Source organism: Varanus komodoensis, unplaced genomic scaffold (genome assembly GCF_004798865.1).
Source record: "Varanus komodoensis strain SLA01 unplaced genomic scaffold, ASM479886v1 scaffold18_3, whole genome shotgun sequence".
NCBI classification, from domain to species: domain Eukaryota; kingdom Metazoa; phylum Chordata; class Lepidosauria; order Squamata; family Varanidae; genus Varanus; species Varanus komodoensis.
In genome coordinates this window covers 4,861,985-4,879,898 of record NW_025335549.1, presented here as the reverse complement: position 1 = coordinate 4,879,898, position 17,914 = coordinate 4,861,985, and the positions used below count along the sequence as shown (strand labels likewise).

The following is a 17,914-nucleotide window of genomic DNA, read 5'->3' as shown; positions in this document are numbered from 1 at the left end:
GCATACAAAGACCCTTGGAAGGCTGTTCTTCCTTCTCCTTGCCCATTCTTTTGCATCTTCAGAGTAGTTTCTGGTTTCCCACACGTAATTTTGCCCTTGCATCCAAATGGGTAAATTGGTTTGTATTTGTCTTGCAAATTAGGGTGGCAAACTAGGATATGATCCTGGTTTAAAATACAATCTATAGATAAAAGAGCAAAGCATTGTTTGCTTAAGCCAAGAAATGGCTGATTATTAGAAAAGTGCTAGAGAGATGTGGAAGGACAACATGCAAACCCAAGCATCCTGAAAGAGTGTTCTTGTACTCTCAGCTGTGGTTTTGCATTGTGTCTTCACTCTCAAATCTTTGTTGCATTTCCAGTTTGGGTACCTTTAACTTTCCCTCCTTTGCTGGGCAGGGTGGATATTTTGGCCAGATCAGAAACACTAAAAAATCTTCTCAGAGATTAAAAGATGCACTTTTGGACCATGATCTTGCCCTTCCACTGTGCCTTCTCATGGCTCAACAGCGAAACGGTGTCATTTTTCAAGAAGGAGGGGAGAAGCATTTGAAGCTGGTGGGAAAGCTCTACGATCAGGCAAGTAGATATATTCATGCTAGCATTTCTTCAAAATCTTAAATCCTTCAATATTCCCTGTGCAGAAAGCCATTTTTAGAATATCCACTTTATATGCTGCAGTGCAGTGGTAGTTTGACTGGCTAGTTTAGTTTCCAGTATTTCATACCACCTGCAAGACAGGAATCTTCCTTGGAGCAATTTCAGATATAACAATCCTTTGCCATGAATAATTTGTTGTTCTGTTTGAGTTGATAACCAATTCTGCTGGCCTGTGCAACTTTGCAAGTTGCACTTTGGGTATGGTCTTTGACAGCACATTTAGTTGGCTATGTGGGATTGTAGTACTGAAAACTCCCCTGGGTGTTTGGAAGAAATGTCAGTGGGGTTTTTTTTAAATTGAGGAACACATCCATATTTTGTCTGTAGTTTCTATGTTAGTGCAAATTGGAGTGATTTACTAGCTGTTGTATTGATTTTTAAAATGTTACATATTATTTAAAATGATGGTACAGTTTTCTTCTGTACGTTCTTTACTGAATTCCCTATGTCTCTGTGTTTTTCTGCTCAGTGCCATGATACCTTGGTACAATTCGGTGGATTTTTAGCATCCAACTTAAGCACAGAGGATTATATTAAGCGAGTGCCTTCCATTGACGTTCTCTGTAATGAGTTTCACACTCCTCATGATGCTGCATTTTTCCTCTCGAGACCTATGTATGCCCACCATATTTCAGTAAGTACAAATGTTCCCTTGGCTTGCATTCTAAATATGCAATACTGGCAGTTTTATTGAAAATTACATCTGTCATTCAACTGATCCTTTTAGGGAAACCTTGCTGAGACTGGTAATATATTATTTTCAATGACTTGTGCAGTTTAGAGGTGTGCTGACTTAATTTCTTGGGTTGGGGGTTCTTTATTTAAATATGAGCAGAAGAGCTACAGAAGTGAATTTGTATTTTGTGAGAGAAATGAATAATCAAATGTATATGTATTTTTTTTACAATCAGTCAAAATATGATGAACTGAAAAAAGCAGAGAAGGGAAACAAGCAGCAGCAAAAAGTTCACAAATACATTACATCGTGTGAACATGTGATGGCTCCTGTTCACGATGCGGTGATCTCCTTGCACCTCCCAAAGGTCTGGGATGATATCAGTCCTCAGTTCTATGCTACATTCTGGTCACTGACAATGTATGACCTTGCGGTACCCCGTAGCAGCTATGAACGGGAAGTCAATAAACTGAAAGTTCAGATGAAAGCTATTGATGACAATCAGGAAATGGTATGTATTGCACCTCAGGCAGGTTTGAAAGCTTTAAAGAGTCCTTTACTTTCCATTTTTAAAAAATAAACCACTCCACCTAAAACTGTTGGTTGATCCAACACAATTGGCACAATTAGACAATCAGTTTATAAATCATCCCATGTTCTGCCATTGCTTTTAGTTACTTTGCTTCATTTCCAGTTAATAGAAAATGTTCTTTTCCCACTCCTGTGTAAACTTACCCAAGTACATCCCTGTATTTCTGAGGTCTGTATTCTTCACAGCTACCCACAACAGCAGAAATAGAATGGGTGGATACCAGAGACTCTTTGGCTGTTTTGTCCAGAATCTGAAATAGCCTTCTCAAATAATTTTTTGATGAGCAGTGAAGATGATTTTCTTGCAGCTGGCTTTCCTGGGATACATTTTTAATAAGCTCTGACTGTTCCTGCAGCTTGTATAATTTATTTATTTTATAATAGCTCTTGTTTTAATGACTGTAAACCTCTTTGATTATAATTTTTTAAATAGAAAGTTGGGACATGAATATTAAGAATGAATGAATAAAATGTCGCATTAGCTTTTTATGGAGTATTGAACTTCCTTACTAGCTCCTTTGCTAGCAGAGTAATGGCGGAGAGAAAAGATAGAATCAATGTGGGACGATTCATAAGCAGTGCAAATGTTGGGTACACTCTGCCAGCCCTGTTTATGCACAATTCATTTCCAATAAATTTTACACGGGAAAATTTCCCAGGGGAGTGTGCTGCTGTGGCTCATGACATAGGATCCTCAGCTTGCTTTTGTTGTTGGCTGATAGGTCCTTAAGCATATCCTCTTATGTCATGAACAATTATAAAGCCTCTTGCACTCAGTTGTTAGCATGCATTCCCTCCCAGCCCACCTTTGTAAAGAAAATGCTTTCAGCCTTGAAGAACCAGCTTTTCATAAGAGACCAATTCTTGAAGCCTTTAACAAGGTTAAACAATGCCCTGTAAGATGGCGTGGCTTGTGACAGATCTGAATGCAGTGTTCCTTTTTTGTAGCCTCCAAATAAAAAGAAAAAAGAGAAAGAGCGCTGTACAGCCCTTCAGGATAAGCTTCTTGAAGAGGAAAAAAAGCAGTCGGAACATGTGCAAAGGGTGCTGCAAAGGCTGAAGCTGGAAAAGGATAATTGGCTTCTTGCAAGTAAGCTGGGCGGAGCCCTTTCAGGGCTTTTGAGTCACAGTGGCTACTTAAAAGAACACTATCGATGTCTGACACTAGAAGCACTTTATACATGTTTTAATTTTACATCATTATGATTCACACATGTGTGCCTAAAAAAAAATTGTAGTAATTCCTTTCTCCAAACCTAAGCTCACAGTCTTTAGATGGCTATGTTTTTCCTGCTTTTGACCAGATTCAGATCAATATTGTAGTCAGTTCAGGATGTGCTTTTAATCATGGTCAGCTGCCATGAAATTGCATACGGCCTCCTGCAACACCTTCCCTTCCTATAGCAAAAACTCCTCATCCTGCATTAAAGTGGGGGAGGTGCACTCTTATCTCAGTTGTCTTAACCAACTTCAGTCTGCTTTCCTTAACTGTCTAACATTGGTGCTCATGTGTCTCTTACCTGTATTTAATGCCAGGCACTGACAGGAGATTTCCTCTGGAGAGCAGAGAGACTGGCAGGTTGGTGGGAGGCAGGTGATAGCTAACAGTTTCAAACGGAGTAAGCAATGCATTGGATAAAGACTATTATGACCCTTTATCCAGTACCCTAAAATACATGTTAGACTTTCTCTGTTCTGTTTTGTTTTTATTGGATAACCTTTGAGTCCAATAAAGGGATCTAAAATTAACATAAAATGGTAACCTTTTTGTTGTTATTTTATTAGAATCTACAAAAAATGAGACCATAACAAAATTTCTGCAGTTGTGTATATTTCCCCGGTGTATTTTTTCTGCCATTGATGCTGTTTACTGTGCCTGCTTTGTGGAATTGGTGCATCAACAGAAAACACCAAACTTTTCCACGCTTCTTTGCTATGACAGAGTAAGTTGCTCTGGGTTACGCTGGTACATGAATTTGTTCTATTCATTCTAGAAGCAATGGGGGATTCTTTCTGCCAAGGAAAGGCATTCAAGCTAAACAAATACTTTAACTGAAAGGTTATTCTATAATCAGTAGTTGGGTATTTTAGGCACACACTTAAGTAAACAAGGATAAAGCCTTGTTAGGATAGCTACTGTGAAAACGATTTGGAGAATATTGTATTTTGGCGGCAAAAGTGTAAAATTTATGGCCTGCTATCTTTAAAAGTGTTGGGAAATTGAGAAATGTGCACCGTGATGGAAGACTAATGAAAACAGGAGAAGTATTTTTCAACACCAGTTTAGGATTATACAGTTTAGACTAACATAAGGAGGGAAACATCAAATTGAAGGAGAGGATTTGGGTTTTATTTTTAAACTGATAAGAATATTTCTACTGTAAAAGTGACTATAAATCATTAGAAGTATTGAACAATGTTTTATGCTGTATATTTAGTGTGTGTACATAATTTAAAAGAAAATGTCTTTGCAGGTATTCTCTGACATAATCTATACAGTAGCAAGCTGTACTGAAAATGAAGCTAGTCGATACGGCAGGTTTCTGTGTTGTATGCTAAATACTGTAACTCAGTGGCATAGTGATAAAGTCACATATGAAAAGGTATGTAAAATAACATACATAGTCCCATTTAGGTGTTCAGTAACAAAGTAAATACTCAAAGAGAGGGAATGCTTTAATGCACAGAGGGGGAAACCCTTAATCTCTGATCAGCAGAATTTTTCCCTGCCGGGTGGAGGGGGTGGAACCAAGAGAGCAAGCTGCTGATGGAGTGCATTCTACTTCCTTATGAGCTTTGTCCAACTTAATTATGCAAACATGCAGGGGATTCTCTTGCTTATTTATGAGTAGAGGCTCTGTTCTTGGTTGCCTCTCAGCCGACATGCTTCCTGCAGTAAGTTTCAGCCACACACACTTGTGCCTGTGGCTCCACCCATATCGAGCACTTCTCCGAAATAGAGTCTGGCCATTGACATGAAAAAGGTTTCCCACCTCTTATCTCAAGACTGATCTTGCTTTTATTAAAATAAAATTATTTTTTCAATGATAGATCTTTGTAAGTTAGTGCATATATGATATATTTACCGGTTTCTTTCTAGAAGACATGACTTGTGGGTTGCAGCCCAAGAAATGCCTATAATTGTTGAAAAAACTTATGTTAAATATCAATGAAATCTTGATTTTCAGCAGTGCATGAGGCAGCTCCAGTATCTGTCTTTATTAGTATACTTGATCATAAGTCACTTTCTCCCTTACAAGCTTCTTGAATAAGAACAAAAGCTTTTCATCTGCATTGCAGGAATGTGGCAACTACCCCGGCTTCCTTACTATATTACGGGCAACCGGTTTTGATGGTGGGAACAAAGCTGACCAGTTAGATTATGAAAATTTTCGGCATGTGGTACACAAGTGGCATTATAAATTAACTAAGGTAACCTAAGATCACTGAAAAATTGGAATGGCTTTTCAGTGTGAATTTAAGGCGTTTAAACTGCACGTTTTCATGATTTTTCTAGGCATCTGTACACTGCCTCGAAACGGGTGAATACACGCACATCAGAAATATTCTGATTGTACTGACCAAAATCCTGCCATGGTATCCCAAAGTTGTGAACCTGGGCCAGGCCTTGGAAAGAAGAGTCCTTAAAATCTGCCAAGAAGAGAAAGAGAAGAGACCTGATCTATATGCTTTAGCGATGGGGTAACAAAACCTTACTTTAAAAACATGGCTAAGTGATGTACAAAAATTATTCCAAAGTCCCAAAAATAGATTTGCTTTGGTTTTTTATCAATTTGCCTGATCTTAGAAAACATTATTCAGCGACGAACCTGAGTGTTGCTTTGTGGGGGGGGGGCTTGTATTAAGATTCTTTTCAGAGACACTTTCCTGGGAGCTACCAGCCATGGCATTTAAAATGTTCAAATTTCATGGTTTCATTCTCATGTATAAATTACTAATTAATTTACCTTAAGCAATTTTACTGTACTGTTTGATCCAAAAAGGCTCCCAGAAGATCTGAAAACAATCATAAGACTGTTTCCCTGACCCCAGGTTCTGGCTTGTGATATAAACAGTGTGAAGCAAAAGGGAAAGGTGTAAGGAGAAAGACAGAGGAATAAAGCAAACTCCAGAACCTAGGCCCTAGTTACAAAGTTCCTGCCATGGCCAGCTGGAATAGAGGCAATTCAAGGCAGACATGGCGGGAAGACAAAATGTGCTTATTCCTTAGCAGAACTGATAGTGGTTTTGCTCACTCCACTTCCTTGCCTTGCCTTAACCAGATGGAATGGCTTGTGCCAGGTGATGCTGGGCAGAGAGAGGGTCCTAATAGGACTGGGCAGTGGCTCTTTTCCCTCTTCTACCTCACTTCATTCTGACATGATGGCTGCTGCCAGCTTATGTATTTCATTTTGCATGATATTCGAACAAAGACTAATTTCCCTTGTTTGTTCCAGAAAAACTCTCATGCCTGCAGTGTATTTTATTAATAGTACCAGTGTTTTCCTGATTATTCTTTCCAGACCAGGGAAAAAGAGGTTTTTGGTGGGAAGGGTTTTGAGGATCAAGGCCCCATAGAGATTAAGATCTTAACAAGTGATTTGAGGAGTTACGTGATTGTATGAAATCTCCTGCTTGCATTTTACTTGGGAAAGTCATAAACAAACTTGAATTGAAAACTAGCAATGTATCTTTCCAAGCAGCTCTCCAAGTTACTATCTTGCATTTCTGTTTGTTTTGTGTGTATTTAACACTTTGTGCGACTTTCAGCTATTCGGGACAGTTGAAAAATAGAAAACATTGCATGGTCCCTGAAAATGATTTCCACCACAAGGACCCACCCACCAGGAATGCAGTCCCTGCAGCAGTGCAGAATGGGCCGGGTGGGGCTGGGCTGCCTCCTTCGCTCACCATGAATGCAGCTAAACTGGAAGAAAGCACTGCTGAGGAGACCGGTATGGCGCACACACACACAAACATGGCCGCGGGAGGGGGGAGCACGTGGATTGTACTGCAGCTTTCATAATATGGAGGAACCCTGAGAACCAGCTCGCAGCACTGACTGTGTGAGCTGATTCCATTGAGATGAGGTCAATTAGCATCAACAAATGCTCATTTACATGTGCAGACCTTGTCCTGGTCTTTAATCTTGCAGTGTATATGTGAACCAGCTCTTAGGCTTTTGCAGTTCAGTATTAATGAGAAGGGAGTGCTGTGTACATGTGCTATACATTATGCATTGTGTGCATTTACAGTTGAACATGTTGGCTTTATGCTTTATCCTATACACACTGACCTGGAAGTAAGTCCCATTGAACTCAGGGGTACTTAATTCTAGGAAGCTACGCATAAGCTGTAAAGGTGCTTTATTTATATTTGTGCTATAAATATTCATAATAGTTCTTTCTGCACATAACTACAATCTGAATATATATTCTGAGGTTATTCTGAGTGGGACCTGCACTGTAATTTATTATTGTCATGTAGACTCTTCATCAGTCATTGCTTGTTAAATAAATGCAATTTACTGTATACTTAAATAGAATCTAATTGCTTTTGAAGTCTTTATATGCCGCTTTACTAATGTCATTATCTTTTTTTTCCTTTTGTATGTGGACAAACAGATAAATTAAAGGAGAAATCTCAGGGTGCTGTTAAAGTGATTAATAAAACTGCCAATGCAACACCAAAGGTGACTACAAGCAATGGAAACAACGCTTCTAACAGGTGAGCATGGAGCACTGTTCTTTTTTAGAATTAAATTTACATTATTGGGAAATGGCCCATTTGCCCATATGAGGATAAAGTCCTGAAGTTAGAAATGGGGATTGGTAGGGGGATGACAACAGACAGTTGTTCTTTTTTTTGGGGGGGGGGGGACCTTCAATTAAGTCAGTAAAAGATTTAGGAAAAGAGCACTATGTGTCACTAATTCAGGAATAGACTGATTCATAGCCCAATTAAGACTCGTGGAACAAGGATGAGAGTTATACTTTTTCAAAAAAAAACATCTATAAATCATTCACGATGCCATGATGTTAAGTTACAAGATAACAGGGCATTTTTTTCTCTTTTAATGATGGCAGTGAAATTGAATTTTCTGGAACTGCCTTTCTGCATAATATTTGCAGGCAGAACCTGGCATAGAACCAGCCACTAGCTCAAGAAACAGCCCTCCACAACACAAATGCTTTCATCAGCTGAGGGAACAGGATTGGGGATAGTGGTGTCTTGTCTTGGCAGAAGCCATTTATCTATTGCAATCACTGGAAATATTGCTATCCTGGATTGGAACAGGGAGCAGTGATTTGTCATGAGAGCCTCCTTTTGCCATTGGTAGTCCCCCTTTCTGCCAGAAGCACCAGCCCTTTCACAAAACAGTAGTTGCTGTTCCTTCGCTTAAATACAGAAAGCTTTTCTTATCGTTGCTTATTTCTTGGGGCGTAGTGAACTTAAAAAAAAACGGGATTTTACAATCTCAAAGGGGGTGGTTAGAAAGTCAAACTGTGGTTTGGTAAGTAATATTTAGTTCCTTTTATTTCATGCAGCAAAGTTATAAAAGAAAAAGAAGAAAAAGATAAATGTGGGAAGGAAAAAGAGAAAGACAAAAAAGAGAAGACACCAGCTGCCACTCCTGAGGCCAAAGCACTTGGAAAGGATGGGAAAGATAAACCAAAGGAAGAGCGGGCAAACAAAGAAGATAAACCAAGAGATACCAAGGAGAAGACACCTAAGTCTGACAAAGAGAAGGAAAAAACCAAGAGAGAAGAGAAATCATCTAAGGATGAAAAATCCAAGATTATTGTGACCAACGCAGAGTCAAAGTCCATTGCAGAAAAGGAGAAAGAAAAGGAACCATCCAGAGAGAGAGATGTAACCAAGGATATGAAATCCAAGGAAAACATTAGAGGAGGAGGCGGAGAGAAGACACCAGTTGCTGGGTCCTTGAAGTCACCTGTTCCCCGATCAGAAACATCAGATTCTGAAAGGGGTTGGTTTTACCTCCATTTGATATTTATTTTTTCTGTAGTAGCTGGGTGGAGGATGTTTTTTTTGTAATGAGAACAGCATGCTTGTTTACAGCTTAAGGTATTACTTGTCTTAAGGTACTACTTGTCTTCAGCATGTTGAGAGGCCAGCCAAGTATCTAAAGGGACTGTAGTGCTGATGACTTGACTCATACTGATTTTCATATTTTTATAATTAAGTTGATTCTCTCTCTCACTTTCAGAACAGAAACGCCGCAAAGTTGATACACATTCTTCTCCATCACATTCCTCAACAGTAAAGGTTAGTATAGCCTGAGGAAGGCAGCGCCCATGTTTAGGCTCTCGTGTTTGGAATGCCACTATCCGACTTCCTTCAAGTTTTGTGCCAAGTGGAGCCATTGGAGGTTTTATATTGCATTAGAAAATGCATTCCTTTTCTTGGTTGGTGGACTCTTTTTCATATTAAAAATAAATTTTAAAATATTTTTAAATTAGAAAATGAAATTAAAATCTTCAAGGACCTAGCACAAATGTAAATAGAGTTTGGAAGTGTCAAGAATTTTTTTTAACCAAAAAAGTGCCTCACTGTTTTTAAACAGTCAGATATATATATTTTTTGGAGTGCAGTGGTAGCTACAAGCAAACGAGTCTCTTGCAGCAAGCAGAGAGGAGCATATTTTTCTGCATTCATATTGAAGAATCTGTAGTGCTGAAGAGTTCCTGGAAGATTATGGGATACACGATACCTCTGAATTCGTTCACCTTGATGAGCATCATACCGCTGTGTGCCTTCCAAGGAGGAGCCTTGAAAAGGAGTTCCGTTTAAAAAAAATTCTCCTTGGTGATCAGCCCTCCTGTAGTTGTGTAAATTCAGTGAGCAGGCAGCTGCTGTTGCACCTTCCCTGCGAGGTTTGTTTATATTCCAGTGGGTTCCCACCCTGTTGAGCTCTGCGTTACGCTTAAACCAGATGTGGCAGCCAAAATCTTCCACCCAGCAAAGAGAAAACCCCCAGCAGCTGAGTGCAGCACAAAACCATGGCTGTAGCCTTCCTGAAGACTCAGGGTAGCAATTCCTTGCACCATGTTTATATTTTTATTTCTAAACCATCTAAGCTCATGGAATCTTTGAGTTTGCAGTACGTTGAAGCTTTGAAACTGTAAGTTACCAATCCTTTGTCAGAACAGTGGGATGGATGATGTGCGGGTGTCGCCGTTTTGCCAACATGTAAAAGAACGTTCTCTGTTGTGAGAGATTGGCTTAAGGCATAGAACATCTAGCTAGAAAAGTAACATTTTATTAATATTTGTGAGTAATAGTTGGCAATTGGCTTGTAATTCTGCTTTTGCTTGCTTGAGAGCAAGTCTCACTGCTATCAGAAGGACTTTGTTCTGTGCAAGTGTGTGGCAGAGACTGCAGTATTCATTAATAATCTGATATTGTATTTGCGTTTAAAAATACATTGCAATATTAAGGAACACCATCTACTCACTTAATGTTAAGTCAGAGAGAGAGAATTCTCCTGAGTTTATATAGCTGGGCTAGAAAAATCTTTTCGTAAAAAAAAAAAAAACCTAAAGTTTGTGACTTAGTGTGGGTTTTATGGGCCTTTTTTCATTTTTTGAGAACTATTAAGAAGCAGATTGTTTTGTAGCTAATTTCTTTTATGTGATTAGCATAGGTGTGTGCATACAACTGTTTTGCGAAGTATTAATACTGAATTTATTCCCAGAAGGAGTAGCTGTTTTTGTTTGAAAGGTGTGGCCCTGCGTTCCCACATTCCTGTGGTTTCTGAAAACTCTGCAAGCTCATGTCTCATCTCCGTTCATTTTCTGCAGGACAACATCAGTGAACTCAAGGACTCTTCAGCAAAGGTTTGAATCTTTCACTCACCCACAGCAAATAAAAACAGCACCTTTTGTACTTGCAGCCAATCACACAGAAAGGATTAATTGTGATACATTAGGAAAGCAGGAGGTATTATAGGTTGTATGTAAAGTGTGTGCTGGTAACAATTAGTTGCAGTGACAGAACGGTCTTTATTAATATGATATGTTGCTGAGTTTCAAATGCTTTTCTGTAGAATCCTGGGTTTCCCATGAACTTGAAGAGCAAAGATCAGTAATGGCAGATAAGCTTCCCAGAAAGTCATCTTCCCAACCACTGCTGATCTTGCTCTGCAGCCTGCACTTGCACTGGACGTTCCCTTGTTTGGAGTCACATTGTCAATTCAAACAGGAACGGTGGGGCTGGTCAGTCACCCACAGGAATTAATTGGCCTTTCCCCCTAGAAGAGGGTGGGGGAACCTGTGACTCTCATCATCTTCAAATGTTGTCTGGAGCTGTTTGAAGGTTGAACCCAAAAATATCTGGAGAGCCACATGTTGCCCACCCAATTTTGGTATGTGACTTGGAATTCTCTGCAGGGAGACATAGATTCCATGGCAGATGTCTAGGCATGCTTGAGTCATCCAGTTGAAAGAATTCCCTGAAAACCAGAAGTCTGAAAACCATCTACACAACCAGGGAGTCCCTAATTGCTTGCTTGTACTTTCCAAAGGTAAGCTGGCTAGCTGCTGTTTGGAAAAAAAAAACAAAAACAAAACCCTAGGCTACATGGACCTTTCATCTGATGTAATATATCATTGGACCTCTGAATGATAGTATCCTGTGGGTCAGTCCATTAAATTTTCCCCAATTACACTTAAGCTTCTGCAATATATTCATTGCATAGCTTTTGAAATACTGTTTTTGCACGAAGGAAGCGGCATTAGTTTGTGTTGCAAACACCTGTACATGCACATTTTCCCATGACCTTCCTCAGCTGCCGACTGTATATTTTTCTTTTATTTTCACTGGGTTCCATTTGGAAAACAACTGCCTCTAAAAGGAATGCAGCATTTATTCCTTTGTGCAAGCAAGCACTCCATCCACATGCACCAACTGAAATGGCTGCGCAGTCTTCAAGGGAGGCCCATCACAGGGCGGGTTTACAGCAGTCCAGAGTCTTCACAGAGACACAGTTCTGAATTAGAAAGCTAGGATTGCTGGTGGTCTAGCCTAAAATGGTGGACAGAGCTGGCTGATCCAGGAGCACCTAAAAGCCGAGCATACTGAACTTGGTGATAACCTTCTGCTCATCAAGAGTACTAGTGGGGCCCCACCTGTGTCCACTTCATAACTACAGCTAAACTCTGGGAAAATGCCAAGACAACAGGGGATCTGGATCTACTAGAAAGGAGTTAGGCATCATCATTATGCTGAGAGCATTGAACTCCAAATTATCTCATCATGCAGCTTCAGATTTACATACTGAAATGATTTGTGAAGTTTGCTGCTACAAGATGTGGCAAGAGCTTCTGGCTTAGAGGACTGAAAGGAGTTAGCTTCCTGGAGGAGGATAGACCTGTCAGTTGCTGTTCAGTCCCGATGGCTACATGGACACTTCATGCTCAGAGGCAACGTGCCACTGAAGGCCAGTTGCTGGGGAGCAGCAGCAGCAGGAGAGGTCTACTGCGTTGAATCCTGCCTGTAGGCCTCCCAGAAGCATCTAACCAGCCCCTGGGGGAAGCATGATGCTAGACCTTTGGTCTGATCCGGCAGGGCCGCTCTCAAATTCCCAAAAGCGTGGGGCATGAATGCACTGATTTCTCAATCGTGATGAGGTAATGCTGGGGCCACATTCATGGTTTCATTGGGCGAGGACAAAAGCAGTTTGGGCTGGTGATGAGGGAAGGGGTTTACAGGGGTTTTAAAGTATGTTCAAGAATAAATAGCAGAAATACTGTAATTGGTTGTATATCTTCCTAAAGAATACTCATATTTCTAGAAAATGGTGGGAGTGACAATGTACTCTCTGGGCAACTTCCGTGTGGAAGGGTACTTTGAATAAGGGGAAGAACAAGTTGAGGAAAATGTAACAGCCAGACTGAACAGATGTGGAAGATCCTTAACAAGACTGCTTAGTTAGTTTATTTTAATTAAATGCATTTGCAAGGAGGATGGATTTGGACTGCCTTGTTTCTAATTTCAGTTCTCCTTCCTTTGAAGCTGTTATTACCCCTCCAGTGCAAAACATGCTGGTACCTGGGCAATAGGGTAACTGCCCCTTTGGGTGTGTCTGTATACACCCTTCCCTAGCACTGTTGTGATCCTGATGGAATTTGTCTGCTCATACCCCTGTGACTGCTGCTGTCTTCTTTTAAAAAAAAGACAAGCCTGATCACAGTTTTTCCACATAATGTAAACTTTGGCTTTAGTTAACTCTCACACTGTGACTTGAGATTTTGTCCCTTCCCTCTATTAAAAACAATGTAAAAGTAATTTTAAATAAAGAACTAATTAATAGGCAATGATAAGGTCCATCATGATCTTCTATTCACTCAAAAAGATCTTCACTATTTTTTTTAAATTGCAAAACAAAAGTGTATATTTTACTGAAAAACTATTGAAGATTATTACATAAGCTATAGGGTTCTTTATCATTAAACCCTAGCTATTTTGAATAACTGCTAGTAATGAAGTGAAATGACAGTGTTCTGTTCCTTTTTGAAAGGAACGTTACAATTTTTTTGTAAAAAGCATATAAAATCTGAGCTGTTGGTTGTTTAAATTACAATAAACTTATGATCTGTTTAAAGACCACAAGTCAAAATTAGGTTGGCTGAACTCTATATTGGGAGCATATTTGCATACCAGTTTTGTCTGTCATCTTTGGGATCTTACTGAAAATCAGGATGCCTTTATAAAACATCTTCAGCACCTTCTATTTTGAGATGTCAAAAGTTTTCAAATTTGTATGCAAGGAATAGCTGAGGGAACCTCAGACCTGTAGAAATAAAATCTAAGGATTTGGGGGCAAGAGACAATTATTTTAATGAACCACCCCTTAGAGAGATGCATTGATCTTTGGTAATGTTGCCTTAATTTAACAGCACTACATTAACCACTCCACTCCAACCCTGTCCAAGAGTAAGGAGAGAGAAGAGGACAAGAAAGATTTGGACAAGTCAAGGGAGCGATCAAGAGAGAGAGAGAAGAAAGATGAAAAGGAAAGGAAAGATCGAAAAAGGGTTTGTGATTTTTATTTAGTAGTTTAAATCTGGACCACTTAAATTGTTGCTTTGAGCCTCACTAAAGAAAACCGTTAAGGAGAAAATCAGGCAGCAGGTTACTAAACCAGCGATGCAAGTAGGCAATTCAAAGAATGGAGCAGCTTTAATACTTCAGCTTCTTTAAGAATAATTGTTAAACTTTTATTGTATGTCTGTTAAATGTGTTAATGTTGTATCTAACCAGGATCATTCAAATAGTGACCGGGAAGTTCCCCAGGATTCAACCAAGCGTCGGAAAGAAGAAAACGGAACAAGTATGTTCTCGCCTGCTTTTTCTCATCCCAACAATGCTTTTGTGATGCCCACGTGTAATTTATGCTATTTTGGTTTTTGGTTTTGGTTTCCAGCTGGTTCTTCCAAACACAATAAGAGTGAAAGTCCTTCTGATTCTCCTCGGTCCAATGAGAAGGAAAAGGAAAAAAACAAATCAAAATCATCAAGCAAAGAAAAAGGAGATTCAATTAAAGTTGAAAAGATGGAAAAAAGTTCTTCTGGTAGCAAGAAGGTAAGATGGTCATCTTTGTCTTTTTATTGCAGGAAACCTATTTTTTCCTTGCTCAAGTTCTAGTTGGAAGTTTTGTATCACACTTCCCCCCAAACTATTCATGTTTAATATACAGGATTAGAATGAATAGCATCATAAGTATATTTGCAATGTATTTAATTTGTTTTCAAAATAGCCTGATCATTCACTGTTATGTCATTTTCCCTCTTGTTTGAATTCACTTTGTCTAGGAATCCAGGCATGATAAGGATAAAACAGATAAAAAAGAGAAACGGGACAGCACTGGGGGGAAAGAAGAAAAGAAACAATATCCTTTCACTAGTCTTGATGCACTATTATTTCCTAAGAAATATTTTTTTGAGAAACATTTCCCTTAATACGTGATCTACTCATAAATCTTCAGACAAGCACAGATAATGATCACTGTTCTGACCAAGGTAAGAATAATTGAGATTATCAAATATATAATATCCTTATCAGTTACTGAACAGAATGAACTTTTCATTGAAGGTAGACAAAGATGCTTGTGGAATTGCTCCTGCTGAGAGTTGTTGTAGCTTTGAAACAAGTCCTGTTCACCACAAGCAAAGAGGGACTCTTGTTACAGTCCTGTTCAAATCAGCATTGCTGCCATTAGGGGATCTGAGCAGGATAGATAGCACCCTCAAGGAGAATCCTGGGTGGGTTACAGGCAAGGATGCTTAAGAGCCAGAGAATCACTTCAATTTTCTACTACAGAACAAAAGCAGTTGCACAAAGAGGACCAGAAGCTTTCTGGAAATTAAAAGAAATGATACAGAATATTCCCTCCTTAGACTTCAGTCTAGTTGGTAGGAACCTTTGTTGAATTAAACTACTTGCCTGCTTGGATGAAAAAAATAAATTCCCTTGCCTGAAAACTTCATCAGGAGAGCTTTCTATTGAGAGGGAGATGTGCAGCATGGCATACCATCCCCTGGCAAGGATTTAATCTATTTCAACAGAGAAAAAACTTCAAGTAGGGCCCAACTCCAGTCTCCCAAAAAAAGTAGGAAGAAAATCAGGGCACAGCCAGAATGAACTTTGATGTCCGTACATCAATGGCCAGAGTATGGAAAACAACATGAACTTGAGCTCATAGTACATGAGAGCAATTACGATCTTATAGGAAGAACTGAAACTTGGTGGGATGACTTGTATGACTGGAACTCTGCTATTGATGGATACAACCTGTTTAAGAAAAATAGAAAGGACAAAACGGGAGGTGGGATTACTCTGTACGTGAGAGATACATATATCTGCACAGAAATGCAAGAAGAGGAACTTAGCCCCATTGGAAGCATCTGGCTAAATTGAAAGGGAGCAAAAAACAGGAAGAACATAGTTATTGGCATATATTACCATCCACTCAGTCAAAAAGAGGACAAGGATGTAACCTTCAGAAAGCAACTTGCCATCATATCCAGGAAGATAAAAAACATCAACCAGAATTGACAAGTACGGCAAAGTCAGCTGGTGCATCCCTGTAATGAGGCTTTAATAAATATTGTGAATTTATATTTAAATCCCAGATTGAAAATATCCTTTCAGAGTTCCTTTTTCCATAATCCAACTACCTTACATCAGGATGCTGATAATTTTACACCTTAATTATTTTGTAGTGAATGATGACAGACAATTCACACCAAGTACTTTATCCAATTATTGTTACCCAGTTTTGTATCATATAATCATTTTCAAAGCTGACCACAACTCCTTCTCTTTCTAACGTTGACCTTATGGCATCTTTAATTTTCAGTTTGTGCCGTGTCTCACTGAGTGCCCATTTGGGCACAGATACTGCAGTGCAGTATCGCGCCATTGCAAGTGAGCCTGGCAAAACCCTCTCTTGCTTACCTGGTACGATAGGATGCACAGGGGCATACTTGTAAAATCCAGCTTGGGCTAAGTTGACTTTGATACCACATTTAGTGATGCTCAGCTTAGGAATTTTGATGATCTACGTATCAGTATATTCAGGCTATTATGGTTGCTTCTAATTGTGGTTCTTGATTTCTTTCAGTTCTCTGTCCTTTAGGAAACGCATGTAATTGTCCTGATGTTTTTTCTTTTAGGCAAGGTTGAAATGGGAAGATATTGAGCTGTGACCAGAAATAGAAATGTCTTTTCCAGAACACAGATTGCACAGAAAATTGTGAATGAAGAGGACCCATCTGCATCTCCTTAAATTATTCAGTTCTCTGCTTTATTTCCCGCTCATTGCTGAAGATTTGATTGTTGAGTTGTACATTACTGTATTTTTAACTTGTTGCTTAGTTTCTTAAAGCATTTATTTTCAGTACCTGGCTGAAAGTGTTACATGTTCCATATTTTTAGCACAATGTGCTGCAAACAGTTGCCATTGCGCAAATGAAGTTTTCATGTGTACAGAGTTCCACATTAGATTATCAAAATACTGCCTGAGTTTAGTAATCCTTTTCAATTGGAATTGCATTATTTTAGGTGTTTGAAAACCAACCAATAAACAGTTATTGAACCTTTGGAATTTACCTCATTTAAAATCCAGTTTTTATTTATTGTTTTAATATCAATAACTAAAACCAAGTGGGAGCACTGTTTTCACACAATGCTTAGGAATTATTTGTATATTATGTGCAAAACATTGACCTGTTAAAAAAGAAAAAAACCCCTTCCCTACTACACTTGTCCCGTTCCTCATTACACCTTATGTTTGTCATAATGTTTTTAGAGAAATTGGGAAATGCTTTCTTCCAAACAGAAATAAAAAAAATTAGGTTTCAATATGACAGCTACAGGAGCTTTGTATCGCTGGACTTTAGTCGAAAATGTTTCACAACGACATTTTTAAAAGAGCAAAACAAATTTTTTTATCTGATGAATTCTACCAGTGTAACCTTTTTTCTAAATAAACAATAGTTTTCTCAATGGGTCGTAAATCATTGTGTGTGTTGCTTATTCAGGTGGTTTTACATGCTGAAATGCCCTCTTTGACCTGTAGATTAGTTCTCAGTTCCTTAAGCACTGAAGAAAATTAATTCCATTAATTCCAACCCCTCTATTTTATGTATTTCAAATCATTTTAGAATCATGGGAAATAGGTGCCAGGGCTTGCTCTATTATTCCCATTTTTACCCTATACACTAGCTAGTTTAATGAAAATAAGAGATAAAATTGAGCAAGCATTACGTTTCCCCTCAACAAGTGGATGAATACTGCATAGAGAGAAAGAAATAGAAATGCTGATCAGTCAGCATGTGTTGGTGCCTGTGGTGATGATGGGGAAGAGGTGGGCAAGGAGCCGATGTGCCTGCAGGAATAGATGTTCACAATATCCTGCAGTGCTTTATGAGGATTGGGTCAGTTTGCATTATTTACTCTGGAA

General features: G+C 39.0%; 1 protein-coding gene across 6 annotated transcripts in view; it reads left to right on the top strand.

The window, feature by feature from the left end:
• Positions 1 to 17,457, top strand: part of THOC2 (THO complex 2) — a 43,298-nt gene extending 25,841 nt beyond the window's left edge. Inside the window, exons 21-39 of one of the 6 annotated variants that reach the window (XM_044427196.1) lie at positions 399 to 578; positions 1,129 to 1,293; positions 1,571 to 1,846; positions 2,875 to 3,016; positions 3,712 to 3,869; positions 4,401 to 4,529; positions 5,227 to 5,358; positions 5,444 to 5,628; positions 6,697 to 6,881; positions 7,551 to 7,653; positions 8,475 to 8,917; positions 9,158 to 9,216; positions 10,752 to 10,787; positions 13,848 to 13,985; positions 14,212 to 14,281; positions 14,375 to 14,532; positions 14,763 to 14,839; positions 14,922 to 14,969; positions 16,626 to 17,457. In XM_044427196.1, coding sequence (XP_044283131.1) covers positions 399 to 578; positions 1,129 to 1,293; positions 1,571 to 1,846; positions 2,875 to 3,016; positions 3,712 to 3,869; positions 4,401 to 4,529; positions 5,227 to 5,358; positions 5,444 to 5,628; positions 6,697 to 6,881; positions 7,551 to 7,653; positions 8,475 to 8,917; positions 9,158 to 9,216; positions 10,752 to 10,787; positions 13,848 to 13,985; positions 14,212 to 14,281; positions 14,375 to 14,532; positions 14,763 to 14,839; positions 14,922 to 14,949 — 2,664 coding nt within the window. In that variant the 3' untranslated portion in view covers positions 14,950 to 14,969; positions 16,626 to 17,457. The other 5 variants (XR_006414423.1, XR_006414425.1, XM_044427197.1 and 2 more) reach the window with 5 other exon arrangements.
• The last annotated feature ends 457 nt before the right edge of the window (positions 17,458 to 17,914 follow it).